Consider the following 26,259-nt stretch of genomic DNA (forward strand, 5'->3'; position numbering starts at 1 on the left):
CTCTGCGCTGGTGGTTATGTCTCCCTCCTTGAAAACGTGAAGATCACACGGACTAGGGCTGACCATAGAAAGTTGGGATTAAAATGAACAAGAGCACAGGGCAGGCCGGAGGGAGGCCCAAGAAGGTTCAAGAAATGAATTCAGCCTTGGGTTTCAGTGTGAGCAGCGGTGGCCACGCAGATGCAGGACCCGGAGCCTCTCTGCCCGAGCCAGAAAGGAGCAGTGAATTTGCTGGTGGGCCGACCAGACCCTGGCCTCCTCCGGACAGAGCCAAGTCCTGGACATGGGCCAGGTGCTCACTCTTTGCTCTGGGCAGAGGGCCTGCCTGCTAGGCCTGTTGGTCTGATCCAGTGGCTGGATGCCCACCTATACCTGCATCTCATGTGTCTTCTTTCCTCCACTGTCCCTGTCTTGAGCCTCTGGGACACCTTTTTTTTAGGGACAGCTTGTCTTGGAGGCTTTTGGGAAAATTATTTAAGACAAAGGATGTCATGGATCTGGAACTTCGGAGGCTGCGTCACACACCCCCTGCACCCACCGGGGAGCCTGGGCCGCTACAGCCCTCATTCCCAGCAGAGCAGGCTAGGTGGGACTCTGTCATAGCCACCCAATCCTCATGCCAGGGAAGACACACAGCGGATGGGAACCATTTGAAGTGAAAATATGAACATTATTTAATAACTGATCTGTAATAAACCATTTGAAAATATTTTACAAGGAATCACACACACAATATTTTACAAAGTTTCTTGACTTTTTTGTTGCTGTTGTTTTTCTGACTTGTCTGTACAAAATAGAACCACCACCAAAAAAAAGGGCAGAGAAAAGGAAATGGCCCCCCTGCACCCGACAGGTTCCGTGATCCCGAGGTGAGGGGGCAGCTAGGTCCAGTGAGTGATGAGAAGGATCAGACCTAGCTGGGAGTTGGACAACTACCTAATGGGGATTGTTTTGTCAGTTTTCCTGTTTTTTAAAAACTTAAAATATATATTTTTCTGTATATGTTTAATTCTTTTTAATTTGTATATTCTCCATTGAGCACCTGACTACACTACAGTTACACACACACCCCCACGAGACACAGCTGGCATCTAGGCTGGGTGTACAGCATGGGCGCCCACCTGGCACCAGCAGCGGGCATGGACCATACACACACACTGAGAAAGCGACAAGCAACATGACATTAATTAACGGAGCCATTAATTAATGCATCACCCTCCCCCCTCTTCCCAGTCTAAGCCCCATGGCCACATCCCCCTGCCCTCAGGCCCCCACCTACCCCCAGGCTGGGGTGCCTTTGGGGGAAACGACCAGAATGAATGGTGTGAAGAGAGATGCTCAGGCCCAGCCTCTGTATGTGCACAAAGTGTGTGTGTGTGTGTGTGTGAATGCATGTGCACGTGTGTGTTTAGCAGGGGGGAACAGTTTGGCTTTCCCAGGGCAGGGAGTGTGTTCAAGTGAGTGGGAGACAGGGAATGGGCAGCAGCCAGAGTGTAAGGGCCAGACGGGCTGGGACAGCCCAGCCGGGAGTAATTAAGTCACCCCTGCTAAGGCAAAGGGGGATGTCTGGTGAGGGCTCCTCTGCCTAAGGGTGCAGGCAGTGGTATATGATCCCTCTGGGGGCCTGACACGAGTGAGAAATGGTTACAATGAGCACCTGGTGAGGTGGAGGGCATTTCTGGGGCACTGGCAGCTGGGGTGGGACAGATGGGTCTTCATCCCCTGCCCCAACGTTTGGCACTGTTTGACATTCACCTTCAGAGACAGAGGACCAGCTGGGCTGCAGGCCAGATTAGAGGCGGGCGGTGAATAAGAGATGAGTGCGCCAACCTTCCCATGGACCCCTTGCCCTGTGTAAGGCTTTGGGAGCCCCCACCCCTGCCCTACCCCATGGCATGTGTGTGTCTGTATGCCTGTGTGTGTTTCCCCCAGGGCATGTCTAATGCGAATCCAACTTTCTGCCTTCAGGGCTCCATGCGTGTTTGGGGTTGTATCTGAGCTGGTGTGGCACCAGCTGTCACTGTCACTGTCCTGACACCTGCAGGGCTGGGGTGGGTGGCGGGTGGCTGTAGGCTTAAGCAGGGCAGGAGCCCACCGGAGGTCTGCCTCAGGACCTCTCTCCTGCGGAGACCTAAGCTGGATGCACAGGCCCCAAACTGCCTGTCTCAACTTCCTCCAGCATTCCCAGGGAATCCAGATCTGGTCTGGGTGGGGCAGAAGGGCCAGGCTGAGGAGTCCAGCTGTGGCAGCGCGGAGGTCTCCCACACAAAGGGCGCTTGCGGGCAGGGCGGGCAGTGGAGGCCTGGTTTGGCACCGGTACTGTGGCTTCCCTGTCCCGGCCCTCCGGGGCGGGCGAGTCCAGTGGGAAGGCGGCGCCCTCCTTCGGGACCCCCCCCCCCACTCCGAGGCCGACTCGGGGCCTGGTGCGCTCAGGTCCATCAGAGAGAGAGAGGGCGAGGCTCCAGGGCGGGGCGCGTGGGGCGGGGCGCAGGGGAGAGGCGGGGACGCCTGGGGGCGGGCGGGGGCTCAGAGGCGGCGCGAGGCGTGGGCGTGGACTGGCGGCTGCGGCCGCGGAGGCAGGCCCAGGAGCAGCAGGAGCTGCAGGGAGACCAGGACGCCCAGCGACGGCGGAAAGGAGGCCCCGCGGCCGCAGTCTGAGGTATCTTCCTGTGGGGAGAGACGGGGGCTGCTGGGCCTGCGCGCCGGGGCCGGGGCGGGGGCCGGGTGTCAGGTCTACCGCCCCTCCTCACCGTCGCGTTGTAGTCGAAGCATATGTGTGGGCCTCTCCGGTACCGCGGCCGCTGCACCAGCTCACATTGCTCCGGGCCGTCCGCTGGGCATGGGTGGGGAGTCAAGGAGCGGCGGCGGCCGGGGTGGGGGTAGGGGGCGGGGGGCGGGGCGCGCGGCGCGCGGCGGGGGCAGGATACAGTGCGTCTCCTTCTGCAGCAGCCGGCCGGCCTCGCACTGGCTGCACAGCGGCTTCTCGGCCACCACGAAGAGGAGGTTGGTGTTGGTCAGCCTCTGCGCGTGGAACAGCCTGGGGGCGGCCCAGAGAGGCGGGCGCTGGGGCTCGCCCCGCCCCCAGCCCGGGCCCCGCCCCCCGCCACATGGCCCCGCCCGCTGCGGCCGCAGCAACGCGGCTCCAGTGGCCACACCACGCCCCCTGCCAGCTGCAACCCTTCCACCCCTGGCCCCGGCCCCACGGCCCTGCGGCCGCCTCCGCTCGGCCCTCCCGTCAGCACCTGGAGCAGTTGCCACAGTCGATGATGGCGTTGTACGAGTTGTTCACAGAGCCGAAGAAGTACTGGGTCTGTTTCATAACGCAGCTGCTCTCGCGCGCCTCGGGGCTCCCCTCGGCCTCCGCAGGGTCTGCGAGGGCCCAGAGCGCTTAGCCCCACCCCTACACCTCGGGACCGAGGCGGGCCTGAGCTGTGCTCAGCGTAGGCCCCGACCTCCGCGTAGACTGGGCGAGGAGGCTTTGGACCCTTCCAAGCCCCACCTACCTGCCTGGAACCAGCTGTGGTAGATGAGGCTATAGAGAAGCTGCTGGAACAAGGACCTGCAGGGCATGGGGTTGCCGAGTGGGAGTGGTCAGCGGAGGCCAGCGCAGGCTCCCTCCTGACCAGGGAGCAGCCACCCCCCAACCTCTCTCCCCAGGGACTCACCAGGCTGCAGCCGAGGTCCACCAGGCCAGGTTAAGGAAGTCTGCAATGGTGGGCTGCAGTGGAGGCAGGGGCATGGGCCGTCGTTGCTGCCCCTGACCCCGGGTCACCCCCAGTGCCCTCATCACAGGTGGGGGCGGTCATCTGTGGGCAGGTCCCCCATCCCCCCATCTCCAAGCCAGGTATTGCTGGGGCTCACCACAAAGACTCCCCGGGGCGCGGCACCCAGGTTCCCCGGGGGTGGGGGGGCACAGGCGGCCTGATAGTCGTAGGACTCCTTGCGGGTGTAGAAGGAGTTATTGTAGAGTGCCAGCATCAGGTTGGCGTCCACCTCGCTGAAGAACCTGCCCACCTGGGAATGCCAGAGGGAGTCCTGGTCACAGGGCTGGCAGTGCCCCACCCCAGAAGACCCAAACCGCAAGCCCCTCCTTCCGCCTTCTTCCTGACCCTCACCTGGTCCCACTGATGGTTCTGGTTTGACAGCACCAGGAATCCACCGTCATCAATGAGGACACAGAGCAGGTCCTGAGGGAATGGAGAGGGGCTTGGGTCCAGACCTTCCTCCCCAGACCCTGGCAGTCCAGTGGTTGGATGGACCACTGCCCCCATTCTGATAGAGCTAGGACCTCAGGGTGGGATGTCAGGACCCAGGCCAAGGGATGGGCTGGGAGTTGTGGTTGGGGCTAAAAAGTCTGGGAGGGGGGTGTGTACCTCATTGTTGACCTCACAGTCCATTTCACAGTGGCTGCTGGGGCCGCACTGCTGGGCAGAGAACAAGGACTGTAAGATGCCTGCATGCCAGCCTGGCCCCTCCCCCACCTTTCATACATCTGGGTGCCAGGCCATCTGCAACAGCGCCTGCCACCCGCCCCACAGGCACTAGAGCCACTGAGTAGGGGAACTCAGGGCTTCCTGGTGGCTCCAGAATGGGTACTGCTGGGCTCACTGCTCCTACCCGTGCCCGAGTACCTTCTGAGGCTGGTCCTGGTGGGTACGGTTGCTGGCTAGCACCTTGAATTTCTCAGCCCAGGCCTCTAGGTCCAGCTTAACACCCACCACTATGGGGGAGAGCAAGGGGCCATCAGTGCCCACCTAGCTGGGCAGAGCCCTGTCCATGGTGTCTTTCTCTGCTTATGCCCTGGGTACCCACCTGCTGGCCTCAGTGTGCGTCCGTCCAGGCTGAGCTCCACAGCTGTGCTTACCAGGATGCCCACCGTGTCATTCTCCAGCTCCAGTGGCCTTAATAGGGCTGGGGGTGGAGTGGGGCAGGGCGGTCAGCAGCGGGGGCTGGCGGCCACGCTGTGGGCCCAGAAACCCAAACCAAGGCTGACCCCTGCCTAAGCAGCCAGCACTGGGCAGGGTGGCAGAGCCGGCCTTCTCTCTCGCCTGCCCCAGCCCCAGCTGGTTCCGTGTTGTGAGAGGCGGAAAGTAGAGCCTAGCCCTGGCCGAGACAACAGGGCACCTGGGGGAACTCACCATCGTGGTGTGGGGGCTTGAAGACATAGCCATGGTTATCCAGGCTGCGGCGGTAGAAGCTGGCATTGAAGGGCTCCGGGTTCTCCGTCCAGTCCTCAGCTGCCCTGGTTACCCGAGATAGGCAGAGGGTGGCGGAAGGGGTGATTTATGGGGGACAGTGGTCTCAGCAGGTGCAAAGAGGCCTCTGAGCAGCAGACACAGGCAGGGTCCCAGGCCAGGGCAGGGTGCTGGCGAGTGGGGTAGGTCACTTACTTGTTGGGGAACACTCGAGTGATGCCGCCATCGGTGGCAGCAAACACGGCCAGCAGGCTGTACCTGGGGGCAGTGGGGAGGTGAGGTCACAGGCCTGTCTTCTGCACGGCAGGGCCAGGGCCTCTGGGCCCATGCCAGCCTCCTGCCCCCAGGCTGGGTGCTGCCTACGTGTTGAGATCCTGGTCACGCCACACACGCTCCACCAGCTGTTGTGTGATGCCCGTGTCCAAGATCAGGTTGTGCAGAAGGAAGTTGTTGCCTGGAACGGAGGTCAGGGGTGGAGGAGGCGTCTTCCTGTGCCTCCCTGCCACTCCCCTACCAATAGGAGCCTGCCCTGTGACCTGGCCCAGGCCCTGCCCTTGGCTTGAGCCTGTTTATTCCAGCCCTGCCTGGTCTCTGGGTCCTTCCAGGCCGCCTAGACTGGCCGCCCACCAGCACTCACACTGCTTGGAGTCCGGAGTCACTTTCTCCATGAGCTCAATGAAGTTCTTCAGGAACTCAGTGTTGTTGTCTGAGGCATTCAGGTCCTTGCAGTACTCTCTGGGGTGGGGAGGGGTGAGAAGGGCGGGCTTGGGGGGCTGCACAGGGCAGTAGGGCTGCACAGGGCACTCAAGGAGTGGCCTGAGTATTCTTAGAGGCTGCAGCCGCTGTGTGCCCGGCAGGCTGTCAGGTGTGAACAGGGGCAGAGCTGATGCCAGAATGAGGTTCTCCTTCCTGGGCTCTGCCATGCGGAGCCTCCCACCTTTCCTGCACAGCTGGACCCAGATGGTGCACCTGGGGCGTCCCAGGGAAGGCCTCATGGCTGGTTCACCTGCCTGTATGCTTAGCATCTCACATGCACAAGGTGGGCAGGTGACCAGCACTGGATTGCCCACCTGAGTCTAGGACTTCAGTCTGCCGCTTCCTAGCTCTGCACCTGTAGGCAACTCACTCAAGCACTGTGAGCGGGCCTTTTTCATCATGCCATAGTGCCAGGAAGTCAGTGGGAACACATGTGTTCCTGGACTGGCTGTTTCCTCTGCCCTGAGGTGGATGGGCCAAATCCTGCACCTGCTCAGGCCTCTGGCTGGGCTCAGGCTCTGGGTTCAAGAACATAGGAGCTGAGGGGAACGGGGAGGCCTGCGTGGGGCTGCTCCACAGGAAATCATGGCAAGCATTCCATTTACCCTGGGAGATGGAGCTGTGTCTGCTGCCCCATCCGTCATTCCTGCCCCTGACACCAGAGACACCCCCACTGGCCCATATGGCAGCAACTTGGTGGCAATTTTTAGATGTGTTGCTTCCGTAGGCTGTGCTGGGGCCCAAGCTAGGGGAAGGTATCTGGGACTGGCTCTCAGCCCCCACTTGCTGCCTGGCCCCCAGGGCCTTTGTGCAATGCACAGCCTACACTTGTGTGTGTGGAGGCCACACCTGATACACCCAAAGAGACACCCACACAGCCGTGCTGGGGTATGAGTCACCTGCAGCCCCCCTCATGTACCTTTACATTTGTGAGGTACTTAATGCACTCACCCAACACATATTTATTGAGCTCTCATGATCCAAAGACACAGAGGTGACAGAAATGGGCACGTGACTGCCCTTAGCTCCCTCAGGGCCATGGGGGACACACAGGCCTTTTTCACCTGTTCCCGCAGTCCCTGCACCCAGCCCACCCCACAGTTACACTGGGACTCCCGCAAATGTACACAGTGATGCACAAATACACATCTACAGACTCAAAGAGACATTTGTGGGTGCATGCATGCACACGCACACACGGCGGCCAGGAGTGGCCAGACCGTGTGGTGCCTGGGAGTGCCCACGTCTCCGTCAGCACACCCACTGGACCTCTCAGATGTGGGCCAATGGGCAGCAGGTGTGCACACAGGATGTGTGTGTGCATGCTGCGCTTGCCTTCTAGGGGGCCCAGGCCCCACCCTGTGCTGAGCCCTGACCTATACTGCCAGAGCACCTCTTCAAAGCCCCTGTGATCCCCAACTCCCAGACCTCATGAGCCACCACATCTAGAATTGGCACTGCTGACAGGGGCTCTGGCTGGCTTAGTCCTCAGACCCACACAAACACTGGTTTGACACAGGACAAGGACAGGGTGCAGGGTGGGGAGGGCATCACACAGCAGAGCAGAGCTGCCCAGTGAGGGTGTGCTGCAGATGGCACAGGGCACAAAGGGGAGGGCAGGGAAGGTCAGCAGAGAGTCCAGAGCCCTCCCACCCCCAGCCTGGTGGGAGCTGGGGCTATGGGCAGCCAGCCACTGCTGCTTGGTGTGGTTCCATGGCCCAGGTATGCACGCAGCTGCGTATATGGGGCTGTGCAGGTGGGGACTGCATGGGGCGCGCGCGCCACACACACACACACACACACACACACACACACACACACACACACACACACACACAGAGCTCTAGGCAGCAGTGCAGGAGGTGGGTGGGGGTGGGCGGGGTGGGGGGACACCTCAGCAAGGCCACACGCAAGCTACCTGGGAGCAATGAAAACATGTCCTTCAGACTCAAAGCTGCTGGGGAGCAGGAACTCAAAATCTGCAACAGAAATGGGGGGTTATCCGGCGGGGGTTGGGGTGGCGGGAGGCCAGGGGGCTCCGAGCTGACAGGGCTGGAGGGACAGGGAAGAGGGTGGCTTGAGGGAGGGGGAGACACCAGCAAAGATGGAACCCGCCACTTCTGCGTTCAAGTTCGAGCCAGAGAGAAGGGGTGGGCTGGGAGAATGGGTGGGCAGGGAGGGCTGGGGGCCCTGTGGAGACTACAGCATCGCAGGAGGAGGGCAGTTATAGCCAATATGTTGCCCGGGCCTGGTCCTCTGTCGGCAGTGAGTCCCTTGGCGTGGCTGTATATGCTTCCATACGGCTGTATAGCACATATACACAGACACACACACACACATATATATACACACACTGCTATATATATGCATGGTCTGGGGGAGGCGCCAGTCTTGCACTTGTCACATCCATAATGGAAAAAACCGCATGCTGAGCTTCCTTTGCCTCCAAAGAGACTTCGAGGAAGGGAATTGGCTTTTGGCTGCGGATTTTTCTCTCTCTTTGCTGCAGCTGTTTGCGTTTTGGTAGGCCTTGCTTTTGTTGTGTGTCAGGCATCAACATGGCCAAACCGAGGGGGTGTCTCATGGGGGCACAGACAGTCCAACCAGAGACAGTGTGAGCAGCTGGGGGTGCAGGGCGGCAGTGCATTGTGGGTGTCCACTGGTCTTTCCTGGGGGCAGGGAGACCCCTGAGGGGCCAGGGATGGCCCCATGCTGGGAGGAGTCTGGGAGCTGGGAGGGTGGGGATCACCCCCTGAACCTGCTCACCTGCCCCCTCGGGTGGGGAAAAAGGGCGGAGTCTCCACCTTTCCTACCACGGGCCTGGGCTCAGAGCAGCCAGGGAGGAATGCTGGAGGCTCGGGAGTGGGGGGGGGCACACCTGGTGAGTGAGCACACACACATGCGTGACCACGTGCAGAGAGCAGGTGTGTGAGCGTCTCTGTGTGGTGTGCGAGTGAATCTGGGGAGGAGGCCACAGGGGCTCCTCTTTGGCCTCTCCCTGCCCTGCTGTACTGGCCACTTTGCTGGTCTGCCTCTAGGAGGCGTCATCTACTCTCAGCCAATTGCATTCTGGGCAGGCCACCTTCCTGCCCTGTCTTCACCCAGACTCCAATCTCTTTGCCAACCGAGGCTTTATTTTTGCAGAAGAGGGGTCTGCCCTGTTCACTGTATTCCCACAATGCACTGCAGGATTCTGGGGAGGAGGGACTCAGGGGCCTGGACTGGGCTGGGTGGTCACTGGTTGGACTGTTGCTTTCTGATAGGACCGTGAGGCAGGGCTGGACACAAGCCGACAGGGAAGGAGGGGAGGGGGAGAAAGAAAAAAGAGGCAGAGGGAGCAGGAAGGGGGACTGTGCTACGGCTGTCACTGTTACCAGGGCCCTGCCCTGCTGCGGTCACTGGGGAGGGCATGGGAAAGGGAGGAAAGACAACTCAAGCTGGTGGGCAGAGGGCACATCCCCCGCCCCACTGGGCCCTCTGAGGGGGCGAGGCGGGACAGCGCCCCTAGGGCCTCCTGGGAGGCTCCTGATCCAGGCCATGGGAGCAGGGACAGGGTCCCTGTGCAGCCCGTGCGCCCCGTCTCTCTAGCACCGGTCAGAGGTACTGTGTGCTATCCTCTCTCACTACGTTGCCCGCCTGGTCTCTGCCGAGGTCTGTGAGCTCACCACCTGCCTTTCCTGGGACTCCCTGACTTGGGTGGCTGTGGGTGCCGAAATCTCTTTCTTCACCCCCAGCCTGGTTCCATCCAGGCTTTTCTGTCCTGTGGGGTCCAGACAGATGCCCTCTGTGCCCAGTCAGGCTCCATCAGGTCCCTGAGACTGCCTTTACTTCTCAGAACAGCCCCCCCACGCCTGGTCACCCTCCAGGGGCAGCGAGCACAGGGAAGGCTGGGCCAGGGGGGTCAGCAAAGTCTCTGGGAGCGCTGCGGGGCGGCAGCGGAGGGGCTTCAGCACCTCGGCCAGCACCCGGGACGGCTCTGTACTGCCGGCTGTCCTGACCTGCCCCTGCCCTGGGCTCACAGCATGAGGCTTCCAAAGCCTCCCGCCTCCCCTCAGGAAGACTGCCCACTCCTGGAGTAACTGCCAGACACCAGAGGAGGGGGCCTCGTGCGAGCCTGTCTCCAGGAGCCCGGGGGACTGGCCCACCCTGCTCCCAGCCCCTGCCTGCTGGTGCGGGAGGTGGTGGAGAGGCTGCGGCCCTGTCCCCACTGTTGAGTTGTCTTAAAAGGACAGAGAAGTGGGGGGCAGGGCCTGCCCAGAGGGAGCAGGGCGGATGAGGAGGGGGCCGAGGTCCCCCTGTGGGCAGGGTGGGCCCGGGGAAGGGCTGGGGGCTCAAACGGGGGCTTCAGATGAGGGAAAGGCGAGAAGTAGGGGAGCCAGAGGCGCTGGGGCCCTGAGAGCGGGGGTCTGGTCGGTCCTGGGCGGGAAGGGGGGCAAGCAGGGGTGTGGGGGCAGGTGGGGGGGGAGGGGGGTGCACTGGTTCTGAGTATACTTGCCCTTCAGTTTGCTGATTGGCACTGGGACAGTCCACCAAGAGAGAAAGCGAGGAAAACAAAAACAACACAAACACAAAAACAAACGAAAAGGGGGAGGGGGAGGGGGGGCACAAACAATATTTTATTCAATGGCTGTTTGAATGAAAATATTGTGTCTCATCATCATACCGAAAGGAAACTTCTTGCAAAAAACGACACGAGAGAGAAAGAGAGAGCAAGAAAACTCAGAGATGAGCCCCAGTTGGCCGGGCAGGTGGGGGCGCCCGGTGGGTCCGGAGCCCCAGCCTCCCTCCCAGTGACCTAGGGTGGTGGGCAGGTGGGCCACGGGCTCCGGAGGCCCCTGGGGGAGGCCCAGGGTGAGAGGTCATGCAGGGGAGCCACAGGCAGAGGGCTGGGCGAGGGAGAGAGGGGGGAGGGCAGGAGGGGGAGGGGAGAGGAGGGGGAGGGGAGGGCAGGAGGGGGAGGGGAGGGGCAAAGAGGGGAAGGCAGGGTTTGGGGCAGGGCAGGGGAAAGGAGGATAAGTGGGCGACAGGGGGCAAAGGGGAGAGATGGGGCACCACGGGGAGGAGTGGGGAGAGGGGTGTCTTGGAGAATGCAGCCCCCTGGGTGTGCAGGGTAGGCAGGCTGAGGAGGAAGGGCGGGATGAGGAGAAACCAAAAACAAAACCTCAACAGAAACCACGAGAATGGCTGGAACCAAATTTGAGCAAAGGCGAGCATGCAGGTTTGCACAGACTTTTCATGGCTGGTGTGCCAGCCTGCGGGTGCCTGGTGTGGGCTGGCTGGGCAGGAGGGGCCCCTTGCTGCCAGGGTGCAGGGCAGAGGCGGGGTGCAGGGTGCAGGCAGGGGCCGGGCCACTTACACTTGACCTGCAGGATCTGGTCACTGAGGTTGGCTTGGAGGTAGAAGGTGCTGTAGGGCGGGAGCACGAGCCCCAGGCTGGGGGAGGGCAGGGAGGGGGCACAGGTCACTGCCAGGAGAGGCTGCCATGCTGGCTCTCCCTGCCAGAGCCTGGGAGCTGGGTAGAAAGGCCCAGGCTGTGGGTCCCCTCACCTGGCCGCCAGGGACACTTTCCCAGTTAGCTGTGGCAGATTCATGGCCCAGGGCCCGAGCCTCCTATTCCCCAAGTCTCCCAGGGGTCTCAGAATTCCAAAGCCCCAAAGCCAATCTCTGCTGCACCCCTCACCTCCACCGGCCTCCCCCAAGTTCCACCTGTGGCCAGCCTGGTCCCTCTGGCCAGCAGCAAACTCACACGGGCCGAACACCGTCCCTGAGCTAGGCTGGGGAGTGCTGTGTGGGAGGGGGTCCACACCCCCAGAGGCTCAGGCCCTGGGAGAGCCGCATGAGGCAGGGCTGGCACTACATGGCAAGGGGTGGCCCCGGTGGGCATGGGCGTGAGTAACACCCATCGGGGGCACCAGCCTGCACTGCTAGGCCGTACCCCAGGGGCACTGGCTCTGAGGCTCTGGCTGCCACCACGGACAGCTGTGCATGTGCTGAGGACAGCCCCTGGGGGGTGCGTGAGCCAGGCACAGTCCCACAGGGAGGTGGGCCCTGGGCAGATGGCAGCACACCGTCTGGTCTGTCGTGCATTCCCGGGAGGTGGCCCTTGTTCCTGACAGGCCAACAAGAGGCCCTGGGGGGCCCAGAGCCCGGGGTCAGCAGGGGCAGCCCCGGCCCACTTACCTGTAGTTGGTGCTCTGTATGGGCGCCCAGGTGTAGCTCCGCAGCACCTCATCTATGTACCTCTGAGGGGAGAGGCTATGTCAGGCACTTGGGCCGGGAGGCAGGGCTCGGGTGCAGGGGGCCCACCCTGCCTGTCCCTTCCACCGCCTCTCACCTCGTCCAGCGATCTGACCAGTGTTCTGACCTGCTTGTGGCCCTTGTTGCCATCGATCATGCTCCTGCGGATCTGCGGGGCCCAGAGGCGTGAGTGGCCAGCCCGCCCCTCCCCTGCCCAGCCCACCCCTGCCCCCCTGCCTCGCACCTCCTCCTTGTCCCCGTCCTCCAGCTCTGCGTCCAGGAAGTCCAGAGTCACAGGCTCCCGGAAGTTGGTGGTCTGTGGGAGGCAGGGCGGGCATCAGGAGTCCCGGCCCGCAGGCTTACTACCCCCAAAGCCACCCACCAGGCTCACCTGGGGCTTGAGGTTGGGGTGCAGCAGTACATAGCCATTCAGGTCGATGGCAAACACGTAGCCGTTGGCTCCAAGCTGGCGGCACAGGTTGGGAGTCAGGGCCTAGAGGGATTCCCCTGCCCTGCGCATCAGCCCTGGCTGAGGCTTGCTTTCTCCCGGCCGGGGCCCTCATGGGCCTGACCTCAGCTGGACTGCTCCTCTGCCCCACCCCTCCCACCTGCCCGCCTGGCCTGTGCAGGAGCACGCTGGGGCCTCCATCCAGGCGGCACAGGCTAGGAACAAGTGGGCCCTGGACTCACCTCACCGCCCTGACGCCAGTGGCATGGGGCCTTCGTGAGGTTCAGGCGCCAGCACTCTGTCACACACGCTCCTCCCACCCGTCACAGCCCAGACCCAAATGCCTTCGCCACAGCCCTGGGCCAGCCACGCTGATTTGCCCTCCCCTGCTTTATGATTCTGCTCCCGGGCCTTTGCCCAGAGAACCCCCTCTGCCTCCAAGGTGCACCCTCCCCTCCTGCCATGACGGTGCTGCCCACACAGCTGTCCAGGGGTTGGCCATGGGCCACGCCTGGACTGTGACCTGTTGCTATACAGCTGTGAGCTAAGGAAGGGTTTTACATTTTTAAATGGTTCCAAAAGATGGAAAGAAGATGATATTTTGTCACATGTGAAGATTATTTGAAATTCAAATTCCAGTATCCACAGACCAAACGGCACAGGAGCACCCCCGCGCCACACAAGATGTTCTGTCCGGGGCTCTTGTCTCAACACAACAGCAGAACTGAGTGTGGGCAGTCAGGCCGGCCCTGTACAGAAAGTGTGCCGGCCCTGGACAGCTCCAGGCCCAAGGTCTTCCCCTCAGGACGCCCTCCCTGGCCGCCTGAGCTCAGAACATGCCCGTGCAGGTGCGGTGGCCCGGGTTGCCCTCTGCTGGTTGTGTCCGCGTGGGAGGCAGAGCAGGGCGGGTGGGCAGGTGGACACTCACCGTGTAGTTGGGAGTCAGCCTCTTGATGTCATTCAGGGCCACATCGATGCCCATCACGCCCAGGATCAGCTGGTTCTGGGAGCAGAGGCATGGGGGTCTGCAGTGGGCTCAGTGCCGTGGGGGAGTCCACCAGCTGGCCCCCCAGGCCCAGGGCCTCAAGCAGCTGCCCACTGCAGTGAGCAGGCCTGCCTATCTCCCTCCATCCCAGACCAGCTACAGGCACCCAGGCCTTCCCTGGGGGGGACCTCACCTTCTTGTCCCCAGGGCCATCTTGCGTCAGGTTGAAAACAGGGAGGGTCCCTGTCACCACCAGCCCCAGCCCCTGAAGGGAGAGGAGGATGCCTTGGTGGCTGTGGCCAGCCATGCCCCCAGTCTGAGTGTTCAGAGGAGGGGCACAGGCCACCCGATTTCCTCCTTTGTGTGGTTTACTCCCTAAAGCCCTTAGGGACTGGGCCCTGCAGGCATGTCCAGGGGAGGTCGCCCAGGGGCCTCACCAGCGCATCCTCGTACACGTTAGTCCATTGCACCTGCTTGGCCTCTTTGCCCGCCAGCACCATGGGCCTGCCCAGGACGTCCAGGTATTCCTGGGGAGGGGCGGTGGGCAGGGGCATGAGTCTACCTGCCCAGGGCCCCTTCCTGGTTCAGTCTCCCTGAGCACCAGTGTGCCACCAGGGGGCACACTCACCCCACCACAGCCCCCTCACGGGCCCTGTCCTGAAGCCAGGGGCTGGGAGGGGGCTGCCAGCTCACCTGCGTGTTGATGCGGATGGCGCCGATGGAAGGGATCTCAAAATAGTAACCTGAGAGGGAAGGGGAGGCAGAGGTGGACCGTGCGCAGGGCCCTGCACCCCGGGGGTGTCTGCAGCCCTGACGTGTCCCTCAGGCTCCCTTTGCGGTGTCACTCCCCCTGAACTCCTGTCCCTCTAGTGCCCCCTACCTGTCAATGGGACCCATGCTACGGGAGGGGCCATGACTGGAGGGGTGTAAGGAAGCAGTGCGGGTGCCGGGACGTCCCGTCTGGGAGGGCAGGAACACTGAGAGTCCCCTGGGGGCCAGGCCCATGCATGGACAGACAGACTGACCAGCAGACGGATGCAGGAGCACATAAGCTGGGAGATGATGGACAACGGGCAGTCAGGCGGATAGGCAGGAAGATACTCAGTCGCGCAGGCTGAGAGGGACAGCCGTGAGTGGGCATGGCGACAGCAGGATGAACGGGCAGCTGGGACACTGGACGCATGGATGGACAAGGGGACAGCCAGCCCGTGGATGGCAGGACACGTGGGCCCCGGGGGGGCGCTGGGCGGGTACCTTTGTTGGCGCAGGCCATCCACTGGAGGGGCGTGACATCGTAGTTGTGCTGCCCCACAGAGAAGGTGAACACGCGCACCTGTTCGGGGTGCGGGGTTACTGCTGCGGCCGCTGGGGGACAGCCCTCCCCTGTGTGGGCCCCGGGCCGTGCAGCCCTGGCCTGGGCTGAGCCTCACCGTCCGGTTGGGCCAGTTGTACTTCTCAAAGACGTCCTGCACGCGGTCCTCACCACCGTCCGTAAACATCATGATCATCTTGTTGCAGTTGGCACGGGTGATGTTGGACTGGGCAGGAGGAGGGGTGGGGTCAGGCGGCGCTGGGCCCCTCCCTGGGGCAGCGGTGGGCCTCCCTCCTGGTGGGCCTGGCGCTCTGGCTCTCCCCACCAGCCCACGGCGCTATCTGCTCGAGTGCCTGCTGGGTGTTAACTTGGCCATCCACCCTGCTTTTCCCGGTGCCGCCCCTCCGCCGCTGGGGCTCACGTTCTGCAGCTGGTCGAAGGCGTACTCAAAGCCAGCCTTGTAGCCAGTGGTGCCCTTGGCCACCATGCCCTGCACAGCTTCCTTGAACACCTTCTTGTTACGCACATTGGCCTGCACCAGGTGTGTGAAGCACGACACAGGCTGTGCCTTTTCGTTGAACTGCAGAGACAGTGAGGGTGGTGAGTGGCCTTGGGCTGGCCCGGGTGGGCAGCCGTTGCATGGGGCGCGTGGGGTAACCCACTCCTCAGCACCTGCCGTCTTGGCACCCACCGAGGCCACGTTCACATAGTCGTCGTCAGAGAGCGTGTCCAGCATCTCACAGACAGACGTCTTCATCAGCTTCAGAGTCAGGCCACTCACACTGCCACTCCTGGGGAGGCCGTGGAGGTGCCTGCTGGCCTGAGCTGGATGCCCGTGGCTCCCCCACGGTATTCCTGGCCAGCCGAGTACAGCCCCGTGCGCCCCCACCCCCACCTGCCAGCATGGCTCACTCACACGTCCACGATGATGACCATGTCCTTGGGCGACGAGGCCCCCTGGATGTACCTGTCCGGGAGAAGCCTCAGTCAGGGCCACCCTCACTGGGACCTCGTGGGTCCCTCCTTCCTTCTCTCACATGGGAGTTCAGCATGTCTCTACTGAGCATCGCCTGCGTGGGCAGCAGGATTCTAGATACTGAGGGCACCACATGTAACCACAGCCGTTGCCCCTGACATGAATGACCAGGTCCCTCAACATGGGAATCACCCTCAAGGAGAGGTGAGCAAGTGACCCAGAGGGCGCAGGAGGCATGTTCCCTGGCCTCAGCGGCTTGTCCTGTCCTCTGGCCTGGACTGATGCCCCAAGGGCAGCATCCTAGCTCTGTATGGGACAGAACAGCTGGCAGGGGAGCAGATTGACGGGCACTGCAGGAGGGGCAGAGCAGGGGTGGGGGTGGGGCCAGGGAGGGGCCTCCAGTCCCACAGAGGTACACCCACCCTTGGGAACCCCACTGACCCAATCTCTCAGCCCCAAGCAGATGGGGGCAGAGTCAGCTGGGAGGCCTGGCTGGGTGAACGGGATCCATTTTGCAGCAGCAACGATGTGTGAAATGAAAACTGGATAGAGCTGGCTGCGCCCTGCCCCCCTGCTCGGAGGCCTGGATACTGGGAGGGGGGGAAGTGGGCTGGAGGGGTGGGGAGCCGAGGGGAGCCCCTGTGCGGCCCCTTGCTCACTCACCAGGGTCTCCTTCGGACATCGTACAGGTCGATTTTCTTGGGGGCTCGCCACGGGGTGGCTGTGGGAGGACAGGAGTGAGGGGTACGTGCAGGGAGGGCCACCCCGGGTCACGCAGCCCCAGGACGAGCAGACAGAGTGACGGGCTGGCACCCACCGGGATAGTAGCGGGTGACCCCTGTGGCACTGCCAAAGGCCTGCCACAGCAGCGCGGGGTCCTGCCTGCGGTTCTCCACGAACACGCTCTCCAGGGCCTCCGTCCAGTTGAGCTCGTTGAGGATCACGGTGGCTGTGGGGTTCAGGGGGCAGGGCTGGGCGGTGCCTGGCTGACCAGGGACACCCATGCAGGTGCCCGCGACTCAGGGAGCCTCACTTGCTCTCAGCCTGTCCAGGCTCTCCCTGGTTCCCCAGGGCTCAGCTGGAGCCACACTGCTCCTCCAGGAGGACCTCCAGGTCCTCGCCCCCTCCCAAGCCAGTTCCACCCTTTAGCCAGGCCCTACATGACCAGGCAGGGCCGCTGTGGCCTGTGGCCCCTGGAGAGGGGCCCCCAGGTGGCAGGGACTGTGAGTTGGGATGCCCATCCAGCGTGCTGCCTGGAGCTTGCGGCTGGTCCCCGGGGAGCTCACCCACTCAGCATGCACTCCGGGCTGCAGCCACAAGAAAGCAATTAAGGGCCCAATGATGGGGCTGGAATTATTCAGCTATTAAGGTACCTGATAAGCTGGAAGCCACTCAGCTCCATGATTAATCATCTGGGGCCAGGAGCAGGCAGGGCGGGGGCAGGAGCTCTCAGAGGGGCAGGGGCTGCGCCACCATCCTGCTCTGACACAGGCAGTCACGCATACACACGGCCCACACTCCCCGCAGATATACCTGCATCTAACCTCTGTTTCCACCCAGGTGTGTGATCCCTCCACCTCCAAACTGGCCTGCCCCACAGCCCGTGGCACTCTGCGCCTCTAGGCTGCCAGCGGGCCCTGCTCTCACAGTAACCCCTCCCCCAGCCTCCGTGGCTGCCCGTGGCCCACTGCTGGACACACTCACAGAGCCAGGCTCCTCTTGGGGGAGGGACGCCATCCTGCAGGTCCCCCAGCCTGGGCAGAGCTGCAGGATGGCTTGAGCGGGGTCCCCTGACCTCCAACTCTGGATGGTCCTAAGTCTGCTCGATGTGTGCATGTGGCTTGTTCTCACCTGTTCCTGCAGGTGGGACCCTCAAAAAAGCCAGCAGGAGTTGGACACCGGCTCCCGCCGTGCCTCTGAACCGCATCCCCTCCCCTGGTGGCTGCAGTTTCCTTTGGCTTCTCCCTCCCCCTTTCTTCCCAGGGGGAGCCCTAACACCTCTCCTAACAATCCTTCTCAAGATCATCCCAAGTGAGAACCACAGAGAGCCTTCCAGAGCTCTGCTCCTGCCCTCAGAGCAGAGCCTCTGAACACGGGGAACCGCGGAGCAGACAAAGAGCTGGGCTGTAGAGCCTGGGGTGCTTGAAGCTCTGCACCCGCTCAGGGGGGCACTTGGCCCCCTGCTCAATGCCCCAGAGCAGGGCCTCTGCTGAGCCTCATCAGCTGCCCCTCCCCATCCGCTCTCACCCCCTTCTGTCTGTCCTTCGGCTTCCCTTACCTGACCGTAATGTGAAAACTAAGCACATCTCCAGCACTGGCTGTCCCTGCTGAACAGTATGTTATGGTCCTGGACCTAATTTAGAAATGTAGTGAGTTGAGCAATTTCTGTTTTTCTCTTTCAGGAAAACATAGCGCCAGGCTCACAGTGTTTCACACTGTACTGTCTGCCCTGGGAGGGTCTGCCTGACAAACCCCACCCCCTCACTGGGCCTCAGTTCCCCCATCTGCACAACTAGAGGCTTTGGGCCGTCTGTCCTGGAAGCCCCTCTAGCTGCTGGCAGAGGAATGTTCCTAATTCGGTTACATGCCCAGGCTGATGGCCCTGCAGGCGTCCAGGGCCACACGCACACACGTGCATTCACTGGAAGACACAGTCAAGCACACACCCCAGCCCCTGCCTGCAAAGGGCCCACTACTTGCCCCACGTGCTCACACCCGCACCCACATGCACGCAATCCCAGATCACACTGAGCTAGGAAACAGGGACCATGCCCCCTTAGGCAGGCGATTACAGATTTAATTAAAAGTGACACAGTAAATAAAAAACATATAAAATGTAATTTGTGTGGGTAGCGAGGGATGACTGGGGAGGGCGGTGTGGCTCCTGTTTTAATTAGTGTGCCTGCCTGTGATAGTGCCCCTCGACTGGCTTGGGCAGGTGGCCCGCGGGCGGCGGGGGCAGCACCTACCCTCGCCCCCACCCTGAGGCTGCCCAGAAGGCCTGCCTGACCCTAGAGTGGGGGGGGGGGCTCCCTGAGGATCCGTAAGGATTCCCTTTATTCTGGAGACAACCCAGAAACCCTGGGACTTCTGCTAAGACCCTCCCTCCACCCAGTGGGCCCCTTGGATTGAGGCTGTCCTACAGGTGCCCACAGAAATATGTCAGAACCAGCAGACCCCAGGGCCTTAAGTCCTGCCTCTAGAGCTCCCCGTCCAGTGTCTGACTCTTGTACGCCTCCCAAGAGCTTCAGGAAGTCCCTCCTCATGTCTGACTCAAATCCCTCCAGCTGTAGGGACCCAGTTTTCCCATTGTGCAAAGCTGCCTTGTCCCTGGAGAAGGAGGGAGGTGTTCCAGGGTTGGTGTCTGTGAGTGAGCTGTGTCTCCCCCAACCCCTGTCCATCTAACGTGGTAGCTCCTCAGCCACTCCCATGTGGGACCAGGGGATGGGGGAGGGTGGGGACGTGGCCCAGCATGTAGGGAACAACTGAGTGCTTGCATTCCTGTGGGCATGTATGTGCGTGCACACAGGGCTGAGGGGTGTTTTGCATTTGCTGAGAAACAGCATGTGGCTGTGCTGAGTGGCTTGAAGCCTATGTGCAGGTGACACTGAGAGGTGAGCCCCTGTGACCTTGGGTGTAGGGGCTGAAGGTGGAAGGACCCAGGCCTGGCAGTGACCAGGCAGTGGGCCTGCCCGTGGTGGGTGAGGGTTGTTCTGGACACTCACAGCCTTTGTAGATGTCTGTGGGGATCTGCACAGCTGTGTACGAATAGTTGACCTTGTTCTTGAAGTTCGAGTCCTCCACGAAGTCCAGCCTTAGGGTACTGGCCTTGGACCCCCTCTCCACATCTTCACTCTCAGGGTCGTCCTGCAGAAAGGCACCCCCACCACGGCAGTGTCAGGGCTGGAGAATGGTGGAGTGGGCTTGGACTGGCCTGCAGGCAGGGGAGGGCCAGTCTGGGAGACAGGGGCATCTCAGACCATCGCAGAGTCAGACAGATGGACAGACGTGACGGGACGCACACAGGATATGGACCCCTTACCTGGAGGCTGTGATTCCCACCCGTGTCTGCCCACCCCACCCACCATCTCCACATTTGCTAAACCCAAATTCCACAACCAAAACCCACCCGCTTCCCACATCCTTGAAAACCAACTATCAGCGAAGGAGGCAAATCTCCGAGCCAGTGAGGGCATCCGCAGACCTCTGCTTACAAGGACCGGGGTGCGACCACGGCCGAGCTGTGCGACCCGCCCCCGCACAGCCCGCCCCCGGCACCAGGAGGAGGGCGCTAGCCCGGTGGGGGAGGGGCGCGACCCCCGCAGCAGGGTGGCCCCAGGGGCTGGGTGCGGAGGCGGGGGCAGTCCTGGCAGGGCCGGGCCGGGCCGGGCTGGGGTAGGGGCTGGCGCTAAGACCCGGTAACCTCCGGAGGGAGGGTCTGCAGCAGCGCCTGCCAGCAGCACGACTGTTAAGACCCCCGCTGACTTTCTAAAATGAGCCACAGCGGTCTGACAGGTGCCAATTACGGCATCTCACGGCCGGGCAGGCTGGGCATGCGCCGTGCACCCCGCCCCCACCGCAGGCTGGTAGGAGTGGGTCTGGGACTACAGTGCGGACGCTGCAGGCTAGGGGTGGGCCGCGGCAGGCAGGGTGCAGGTGTACAAGGCGTCTGGGAGGGCGGTGGCAGAGAGGCAAGGGGAACACGGGGGTGGAGGCAGGGCAGGCTGGACGCTCGGCCTGGGAGGAAGGCGCGGGACCACCTGCCTGCCGCCCCCAGCCCCCCGCCCTGCGACTGCCCTCAGCACAGACCCAGCTCACTTCCTCTCCCCTGGGGATCCCACACGACAGCGGATCCCTACGCTCCCTGGGTCCTGGGCACACCCCTGGGGTCCTGCCTCCAGGGGCCTCCCAGGCCCCCACGTGGTCTGGGGAAGGGCGCTCGGGCCCCCCCACCCGGAGTGCTCTGGGCCCACCCTCAGGCCTGGGTGGGAGGTGCCTCGGCCGGCCTGTCAGGGGGTGGCTTGGTTCTGAAGGTCCTGCAGCAAACGAGCCTTCGAATCTCTTCAAGGGTGGGTCTTGCACCGCCCCTGGCCCAGCGTGCCGCACCCTGCCCACGGCACACCCTGAGAGGGGCTCCTGGGTGCTGGCAAAGTGGGGGGCAGGCAGCTGCAGAGCCGGCGGCCTCTGAGGCGCGCGCCGCTCACGTTCTGCTGGGAGGAGGGGGGAGCGCGGGAGGAGAAGGCCCCCGAAATGTCAGCGGCAGATGAAGGGCACAGGAAAATTTAATCTCCCAACTTTCCCAACTAATGTGACATTTGGATTCTGTTCTGATAAGCTATCAGCTGGCGAACTTCTCCTTCCTTCTCTTTCCCCCACCCCAACCTTCTGGCTTGTAATTTAAAAGTAAATGGTCTAGAAAGATCTCTAACTGTACCTCTGGCAAAGATTAAAAAAACAAAACAATACAACAAGCAGGGGAGTCAGCAATGTGTTGTGCTGATATTTATACCAGGGGAAGGCCGGCTGGGCTTTTGGCCTAACTGACCCTAGCCCAGCCCCACCCCGGGGTGAATCTGCCCCCTTTGGGCTGTTCGAGCCCTACAGCAGATGCCCAAGGGGCTGGGGGCAGGGCATCCGTGACTTGGAGCAGGGGTTGGGGGTCCTGGATACAGCTGGGGGTGGCTGGGAGCAGAAGGCTCAAGGAGGGGGTCCCCAGAGCCCCTCAGTGCCACCCACATGCCCAGGGTTTGTACGGTGGGCAACTGCAGTCTTCTGGTTTATATTTAATGCACTGATCGCTAAAATTACAGCCCGATGCCGAGGGGTAAGGAATTAGATTCAGGGTCTAATTAAAGGTTCGCTCTTCATTTGAATTTCAGATTCCAGCTTTAATTTTAGCAACTTCTCTGGGAGCCATGGAGGCTCAGCCACGGAGGGAAGCACACCTGCTTTAGCCCACCCACCCCTCCTCTTTGGGCCCCCTGCCCGCCTGAAGGCCCTCCAGGGCAGCCTGGCACTGGGAAGCCTCTGCAGGGGTCCCTTCCTGCCTGCCCACCTCCTGCTGTCACTGGATACCCCCTGCTCGTCCCAGGCACAGGCCTGGGAGAGCGCCGCTGGATTTGGGGTCTCTGCCCCAGCTGGCAGAGGGGGGACCACAGAGCCTGAGCTTTGTGACACCTCTGTTTATAGGGGAGAAGGTGGGTCCAACCCTTTTGCCCCGGGGCAGGCAGATGGAGGGCACACCATCTCCTCCGTGTGCCCTACACCCTCGGACACGCTGGTCCCCTCTGCGGGCCCCTCCCACCCACATCGTCACACATCTCGTGAGCCTTCTAGTGACGCGGCCCCCTCCGTCTCACAGGGCCGCCCAGCAGATGTGAGCCGTCACTGACGCGGGGGCAGAAGAGCAGCCCCACAGCAGCATGTCCAGGGGGGTGACCCCACGGAGCCGGGGCCTCTCCTTCCTCTGGAGAGCAGGCACAGGAGGGGGCTGCCGTGGCTCACCAGGTGCAGGGCCGTGCGGCTGTGGGGCTGCCCGCTGGAGGTACTGTCCCGCGGCCCGCCGCCTCTGCCTCCCCCCAACTCCCTCTCCCGGTTCTCGGCATCTGCCAGATGACAGCACCTGAACCCAACCAGGTGGAGGTCCAAGCGCCTCACCACCCTGCCCAGGGCCAGCCTCCCCAGCGACACAGCCCTGGGGAGTCAAGGAGGTGAGGGGGTGCTGGCCACCACAGCTTTGCAGGGAGGAGCTCAGCTTGCTTGACACTCATTTTACAGCCAAGGCTGCTAGGCACCGGGGTGGGGGTGTGGCTCTGGCAGCCCCCCAGACGAAGCGGGGGCACTTACCAGCTCGGCATCAGCCTTTGCATCGTAGTACATGACATCTTCCTCCTGGTCGGGGAGAGAGGACGTGGTACTCTAAGCTCAGGGTCTCTGGAGGTGAGGCCTGGAAGCCCACCCCCACCCAGAGCTGCGTCCGGGGAGGGCTGGCTGGGCCCTGCCCCCCTGCAGACTGTCCTCCGGGGCCCCCACAGGCTCCAGGGCAATGTGGTACCCCAGGTTAGCCCAGGGTCCTCCAGACTCCCCGACCCCGGGCCCAGGCTGCGGGCTGCGGCTTTGGGAGCAGGGTCAGAGCTGGTCTGTCTGCAGAGACTGGCTGAGGCAGTGCCAGGGAGCCGGGAAGACAGAGAAACAGCCGAATCTAGGCAAGAGCGAAATGAGGACTCGGCACGGCATCTCCCAATTCCTTCTATTAAAAAGCCTGCTCATTATGGGCATGTACTTATTAATTATCTGTGATTTGTTGTGAAATGCAAGGGGGTTTACACAACAGGAGCGGGAGAAAACAAAGCTGGCCGCGCCTGCCTCGCTCCCCGCCCGCCCGCAGCCCGGCCTCACCGCCCGCCGCCTGGGTTCTTGGCCATCTGCGTGTCATAATCACCGGCCACCCCAGGGGGACCCGTAACACAAACGGGCTAATTTCATGTTTAATGATCTTTAATCAGAACTGAGCATGGCTGACAGAGACTGCCAGGAGGTGAGAATCTGTTGCCACCGAGTGCCATGCACACAGGAGGGTCTACTCCACCCCAGCCCCATGGGCCCTAGGGCCAGGTCCCCAGGTAGGACCACTGCCTAAGACCCCCTCCTCTGGTGTCCTGACCCTAGTCTGTACAGCAAACACTGCAGCCTGGCCCTGGCAGCCCCTTGCCTGCTAGGAGCCTGCAAACGAGGAGGCTGACCAAGTGGGCTTCCAGGGGTCAGGCTGCAAAACACAAGCAAGAGGCAGCACGTCCCCATGGCGGTTAGGCCTCTGGCCCCCTGCCCTGGCCTGGTGGGGCCCCGACTATTGTGAGATCTCAGGGCTGCACCCCCCTTTTTGAGCTCAGGCCTCTTGTGCTGCCCAGGCAGGGTGTCCGAGGCCACAGCTGGAGGTGGTTAGTCCTGGCGCTTGTTGGGGGGCAGTTGTGGGGGTCTCCCCCAAGGTCTGGGGGATGCAGGCCCCTGGCTAGACCTGTAGGCATAGTCCTGGCATTCTGGAACATCGTTTACAGGCCTGGCACCATGCTTGGGCAAGACCACAGCCTCCTGATGAAGTGACTTGACAGTCTCGGGAGGCACGTTCCATGTCTAGCTACCGGGCTCTCCTGATAGCCATGGCCCCATCACACAGGACACGGCCCAGGGCTAGGAACGGCTCTGCACCGTGGCTCCAAGCTGCCTTCCCAACTCAGCTCCAGCCCCTCCCACCCACCCACCCGTCCAGGAAGCCTGGACATGGGCCGGGGTGGTGGGGTGGCCAGGGGGCCCAGGCCCCAGGGCGCTCAGCCTTCCCTGCCGCTCCAACCGCAGCGCATAATGAAAGCTGACATTACATCAAACACAATAAGGAGTTTCGGTTGACGAAGATCATTCCTGAACACACAAACCCATTAAACCGAGGGGAAAAATATCAATTCAACACACTCGCTGGTGAAAAGAAAATGTGATTTGTTATCTAAAAGGGGGTTATAAACATGGCTCTGATGCTCTTTCCCTCCATAATGAAAACAGGCGGGCACGGTGGGAGGACTGCAGATTAGAACGTGGGGCCTCACTCTCCGACTTTTTAGGTGAACCTTCCACAAGGACAAAGAAGGGCACGGGTGGGGGGCCAGCTGCTCTTGGGCCCGCAGGGGCCGTGGGCCCCCCTTGCAGGCTGTGGCCGGCTCCGCCTGTCCGACGCTGTCCGGGGCGGCCCCTGCAGCTGCTCTGGTGGCCCCCTTTGCCTGTCCTGCTGTCTCACGGCCTCGGGAGGATCGGATGTTGACGGCTTCAGTGGCTTAGGGGACCATGTCTAACAGGAAGATCCCGGTCCCATGCAGATGATGGTGAGGCTTAGGGATCTGCATGCGGCCCTTGGCCCCAGGGGCTTGGGTGTGTGTGGGCAGGATGCCTTCCTCCCTCTGCCACCTTCAGAGGGCCACGCACGCCCCTTCCTTGGGAGAGGGAAGCATTGGCACCAGATGGTGCTGGGCAAGGCCACGTGTGTGAAAACGCATTGCAAACAGAGCTCGGGTTGGGGTGGGAGGGTCCCTGGGCAGCCTGTACAAGGTCCCAGGGCAACTGTTAGTGGCCCGCCTCTGGGTTAGCTCACAGGGAGGCAGGCCAGAATGCCACCTAGTGAGTGTGCCCAGGGCCCTGGCCTCAAATCCTGACCCAAGTTTTGGGGTCCTGAGCAGTGAGTGAAGACTGAGGCAGAAGCCTCAAAAGTCCCCAGGGGCCCAGGAGGACTCCTGGGGGTCACCCCCAGATCACCGAGGAAGGAAGGGTGCCTGTGGAATGCTGCAGCGAGACTCTGCCTCAGGGTCTTGATTTTCCACTTACAAGCCAGGGTGACTGGGCCTCCTGGGGGACAGCACTAGGGGGATGGAGAGCTGGACCTCCCAGGGGTCATGATCCCTGCCTTGGGGCCCTGTGTTTGTGACTCCACAGCCCCGGAAGGGCCTGACTGGGCTGGAACAGGCTCCTTCAGTGTCTGGGGTCCACAACCCCAACAGCCCCACTGTCACCTGGCGCTTGAGGCCATTTGCTCAAATGGGTTCAAAGCTCCTCTGAACTCATGGACACACCTGTCCCCCTCACCCCCGACCACGGATCTGTACACAGAGGGCACATGAGGTGTGGGGCTGGGGCCCCCCATGACCCTTATAGAGAGAACATCTATGCCCTCCTTAGCTGGAGCTGAGCCCAGGAGAGGGCATGAGGGGTGCCGGCAAGTGGGGGACAGGGTGGGGAGTGGGCATGGGTGAGCGTGGGCAATGGCAGTTGCATCCACGTTTGGTGCTATGGAAGGCAGCTGCCGTGGCCTGGCCAGATGCCGCCCGCCTACCAGGCCCCCCTACAGGGCCCAGGCGAGCTACTGGCTGCACCACTGAGGATGCCTGGCCTTCCTGCCCTGGCCTGCTACCAGCTCAGCTTAGCCAGGAGGACTGTTTTCTGAGAGACCGTCTGTCACTGGCTTGGTGGAGAGGCAGGCCTCAGGCTGGGGAGGCCACCTGTCCTGTCCAGCCGGCTCCTCTGGCCTGGCCCAGTTCCCCCTCCCCCTTTAGGTTCCCAGGCACAGCTACCACCCCCATCAGACTCCCAGGGCAGGGCTATGTCCCCTGCAGGCCCTGGAGTGTTTGGCACTGAGGCCCTGGGGCCAGTGACCTCTCCTGCTCTCCTCCTCCCCCATATCCTAGTCCAGCTCCTTCCTGGTGGCAGCGTAGATGGCAGATAATGCTGGCACAGGGAGGTGCTGGCGCCAGGCACTGTCTGGCAGGCAGGCCTGTGCACCTGTCCCATGTATTAGAGGTACCAGGGCACCTT

The 26,259-nt window shown here is 62.2% G+C and overlaps 1 protein-coding gene and 1 long non-coding RNA gene across 10 annotated transcripts in view; one reads left to right on the forward strand and one right to left on the reverse strand.

Moving 5' to 3' along the window:
- Window positions 1-649: 649 nt before the first annotated feature.
- Window positions 650-26,259, reverse strand: part of CACNA2D2 (calcium voltage-gated channel auxiliary subunit alpha2delta 2) — a 115,940-nt gene continuing 90,330 nt past the window's right edge. Inside the window, exons 5-39 of one of the 9 annotated variants that reach the window (XM_073230620.1) lie at window positions 22,756-22,800; window positions 19,635-19,776; window positions 16,727-16,858; window positions 16,573-16,630; window positions 15,850-15,900; window positions 15,625-15,724; window positions 15,355-15,513; window positions 15,052-15,159; window positions 14,876-14,954; window positions 14,315-14,364; window positions 14,059-14,148; window positions 13,815-13,886; window positions 13,565-13,639; window positions 12,580-12,654; window positions 12,433-12,504; window positions 12,286-12,357; window positions 12,132-12,193; window positions 11,308-11,384; window positions 10,447-10,467; window positions 7,870-7,930; window positions 5,833-5,930; window positions 5,559-5,649; window positions 5,391-5,453; window positions 5,139-5,242; window positions 4,813-4,911; window positions 4,632-4,720; window positions 4,374-4,424; window positions 4,116-4,187; window positions 3,862-4,014; window positions 3,666-3,718; window positions 3,504-3,559; window positions 3,243-3,369; window positions 2,927-2,979; window positions 2,751-2,838; window positions 650-2,667 (exon numbers count right to left, since the gene is read on the reverse strand). In XM_073230620.1, coding sequence (XP_073086721.1) covers window positions 2,439-2,667; window positions 2,751-2,838; window positions 2,927-2,979; window positions 3,243-3,369; window positions 3,504-3,559; window positions 3,666-3,718; window positions 3,862-4,014; window positions 4,116-4,187; window positions 4,374-4,424; window positions 4,632-4,720; window positions 4,813-4,911; window positions 5,139-5,242; window positions 5,391-5,453; window positions 5,559-5,649; window positions 5,833-5,930; window positions 7,870-7,930; window positions 10,447-10,467; window positions 11,308-11,384; window positions 12,132-12,193; window positions 12,286-12,357; window positions 12,433-12,504; window positions 12,580-12,654; window positions 13,565-13,639; window positions 13,815-13,886; window positions 14,059-14,148; window positions 14,315-14,364; window positions 14,876-14,954; window positions 15,052-15,159; window positions 15,355-15,513; window positions 15,625-15,724; window positions 15,850-15,900; window positions 16,573-16,630; window positions 16,727-16,858; window positions 19,635-19,776; window positions 22,756-22,800 — 3,027 coding nt within the window. In that variant the 3' untranslated portion in view covers window positions 650-2,438. Of the gene's footprint in view, window positions 2,668-2,750; window positions 2,839-2,926; window positions 3,038-3,242; window positions 3,370-3,503; window positions 3,560-3,665; window positions 3,719-3,861; window positions 4,015-4,115; window positions 4,188-4,373; window positions 4,425-4,631; window positions 4,721-4,812; window positions 4,912-5,138; window positions 5,243-5,390; window positions 5,454-5,558; window positions 5,650-5,832; window positions 5,931-7,869; window positions 7,931-10,446; window positions 10,468-11,307; window positions 11,385-12,131; window positions 12,194-12,285; window positions 12,358-12,432; window positions 12,505-12,579; window positions 12,655-13,564; window positions 13,640-13,814; window positions 13,887-14,058; window positions 14,149-14,314; window positions 14,365-14,875; window positions 14,955-15,051; window positions 15,160-15,354; window positions 15,514-15,624; window positions 15,725-15,849; window positions 15,901-16,572; window positions 16,631-16,726; window positions 16,859-19,634; window positions 19,777-22,755; window positions 22,801-26,259 lie in introns of all 9 variants that reach the window. The other 8 variants (XM_073230624.1, XM_073230623.1, XM_036994366.2 and 5 more) reach the window with 8 other exon arrangements.
- Window positions 2,539-23,241, forward strand: LOC118967608 (uncharacterized). The gene is made up of 3 exons (XR_005054801.2): window positions 2,539-2,659; window positions 22,271-22,619; window positions 23,059-23,241. It is a non-coding gene; the product is annotated as an uncharacterized lncRNA (long non-coding RNA).

Source organism: Manis javanica, chromosome 3 (assembly GCF_040802235.1).
Source record: "Manis javanica isolate MJ-LG chromosome 3, MJ_LKY, whole genome shotgun sequence".
Lineage (NCBI taxonomy): Eukaryota > Metazoa > Chordata > Mammalia > Pholidota > Manidae > Manis > Manis javanica.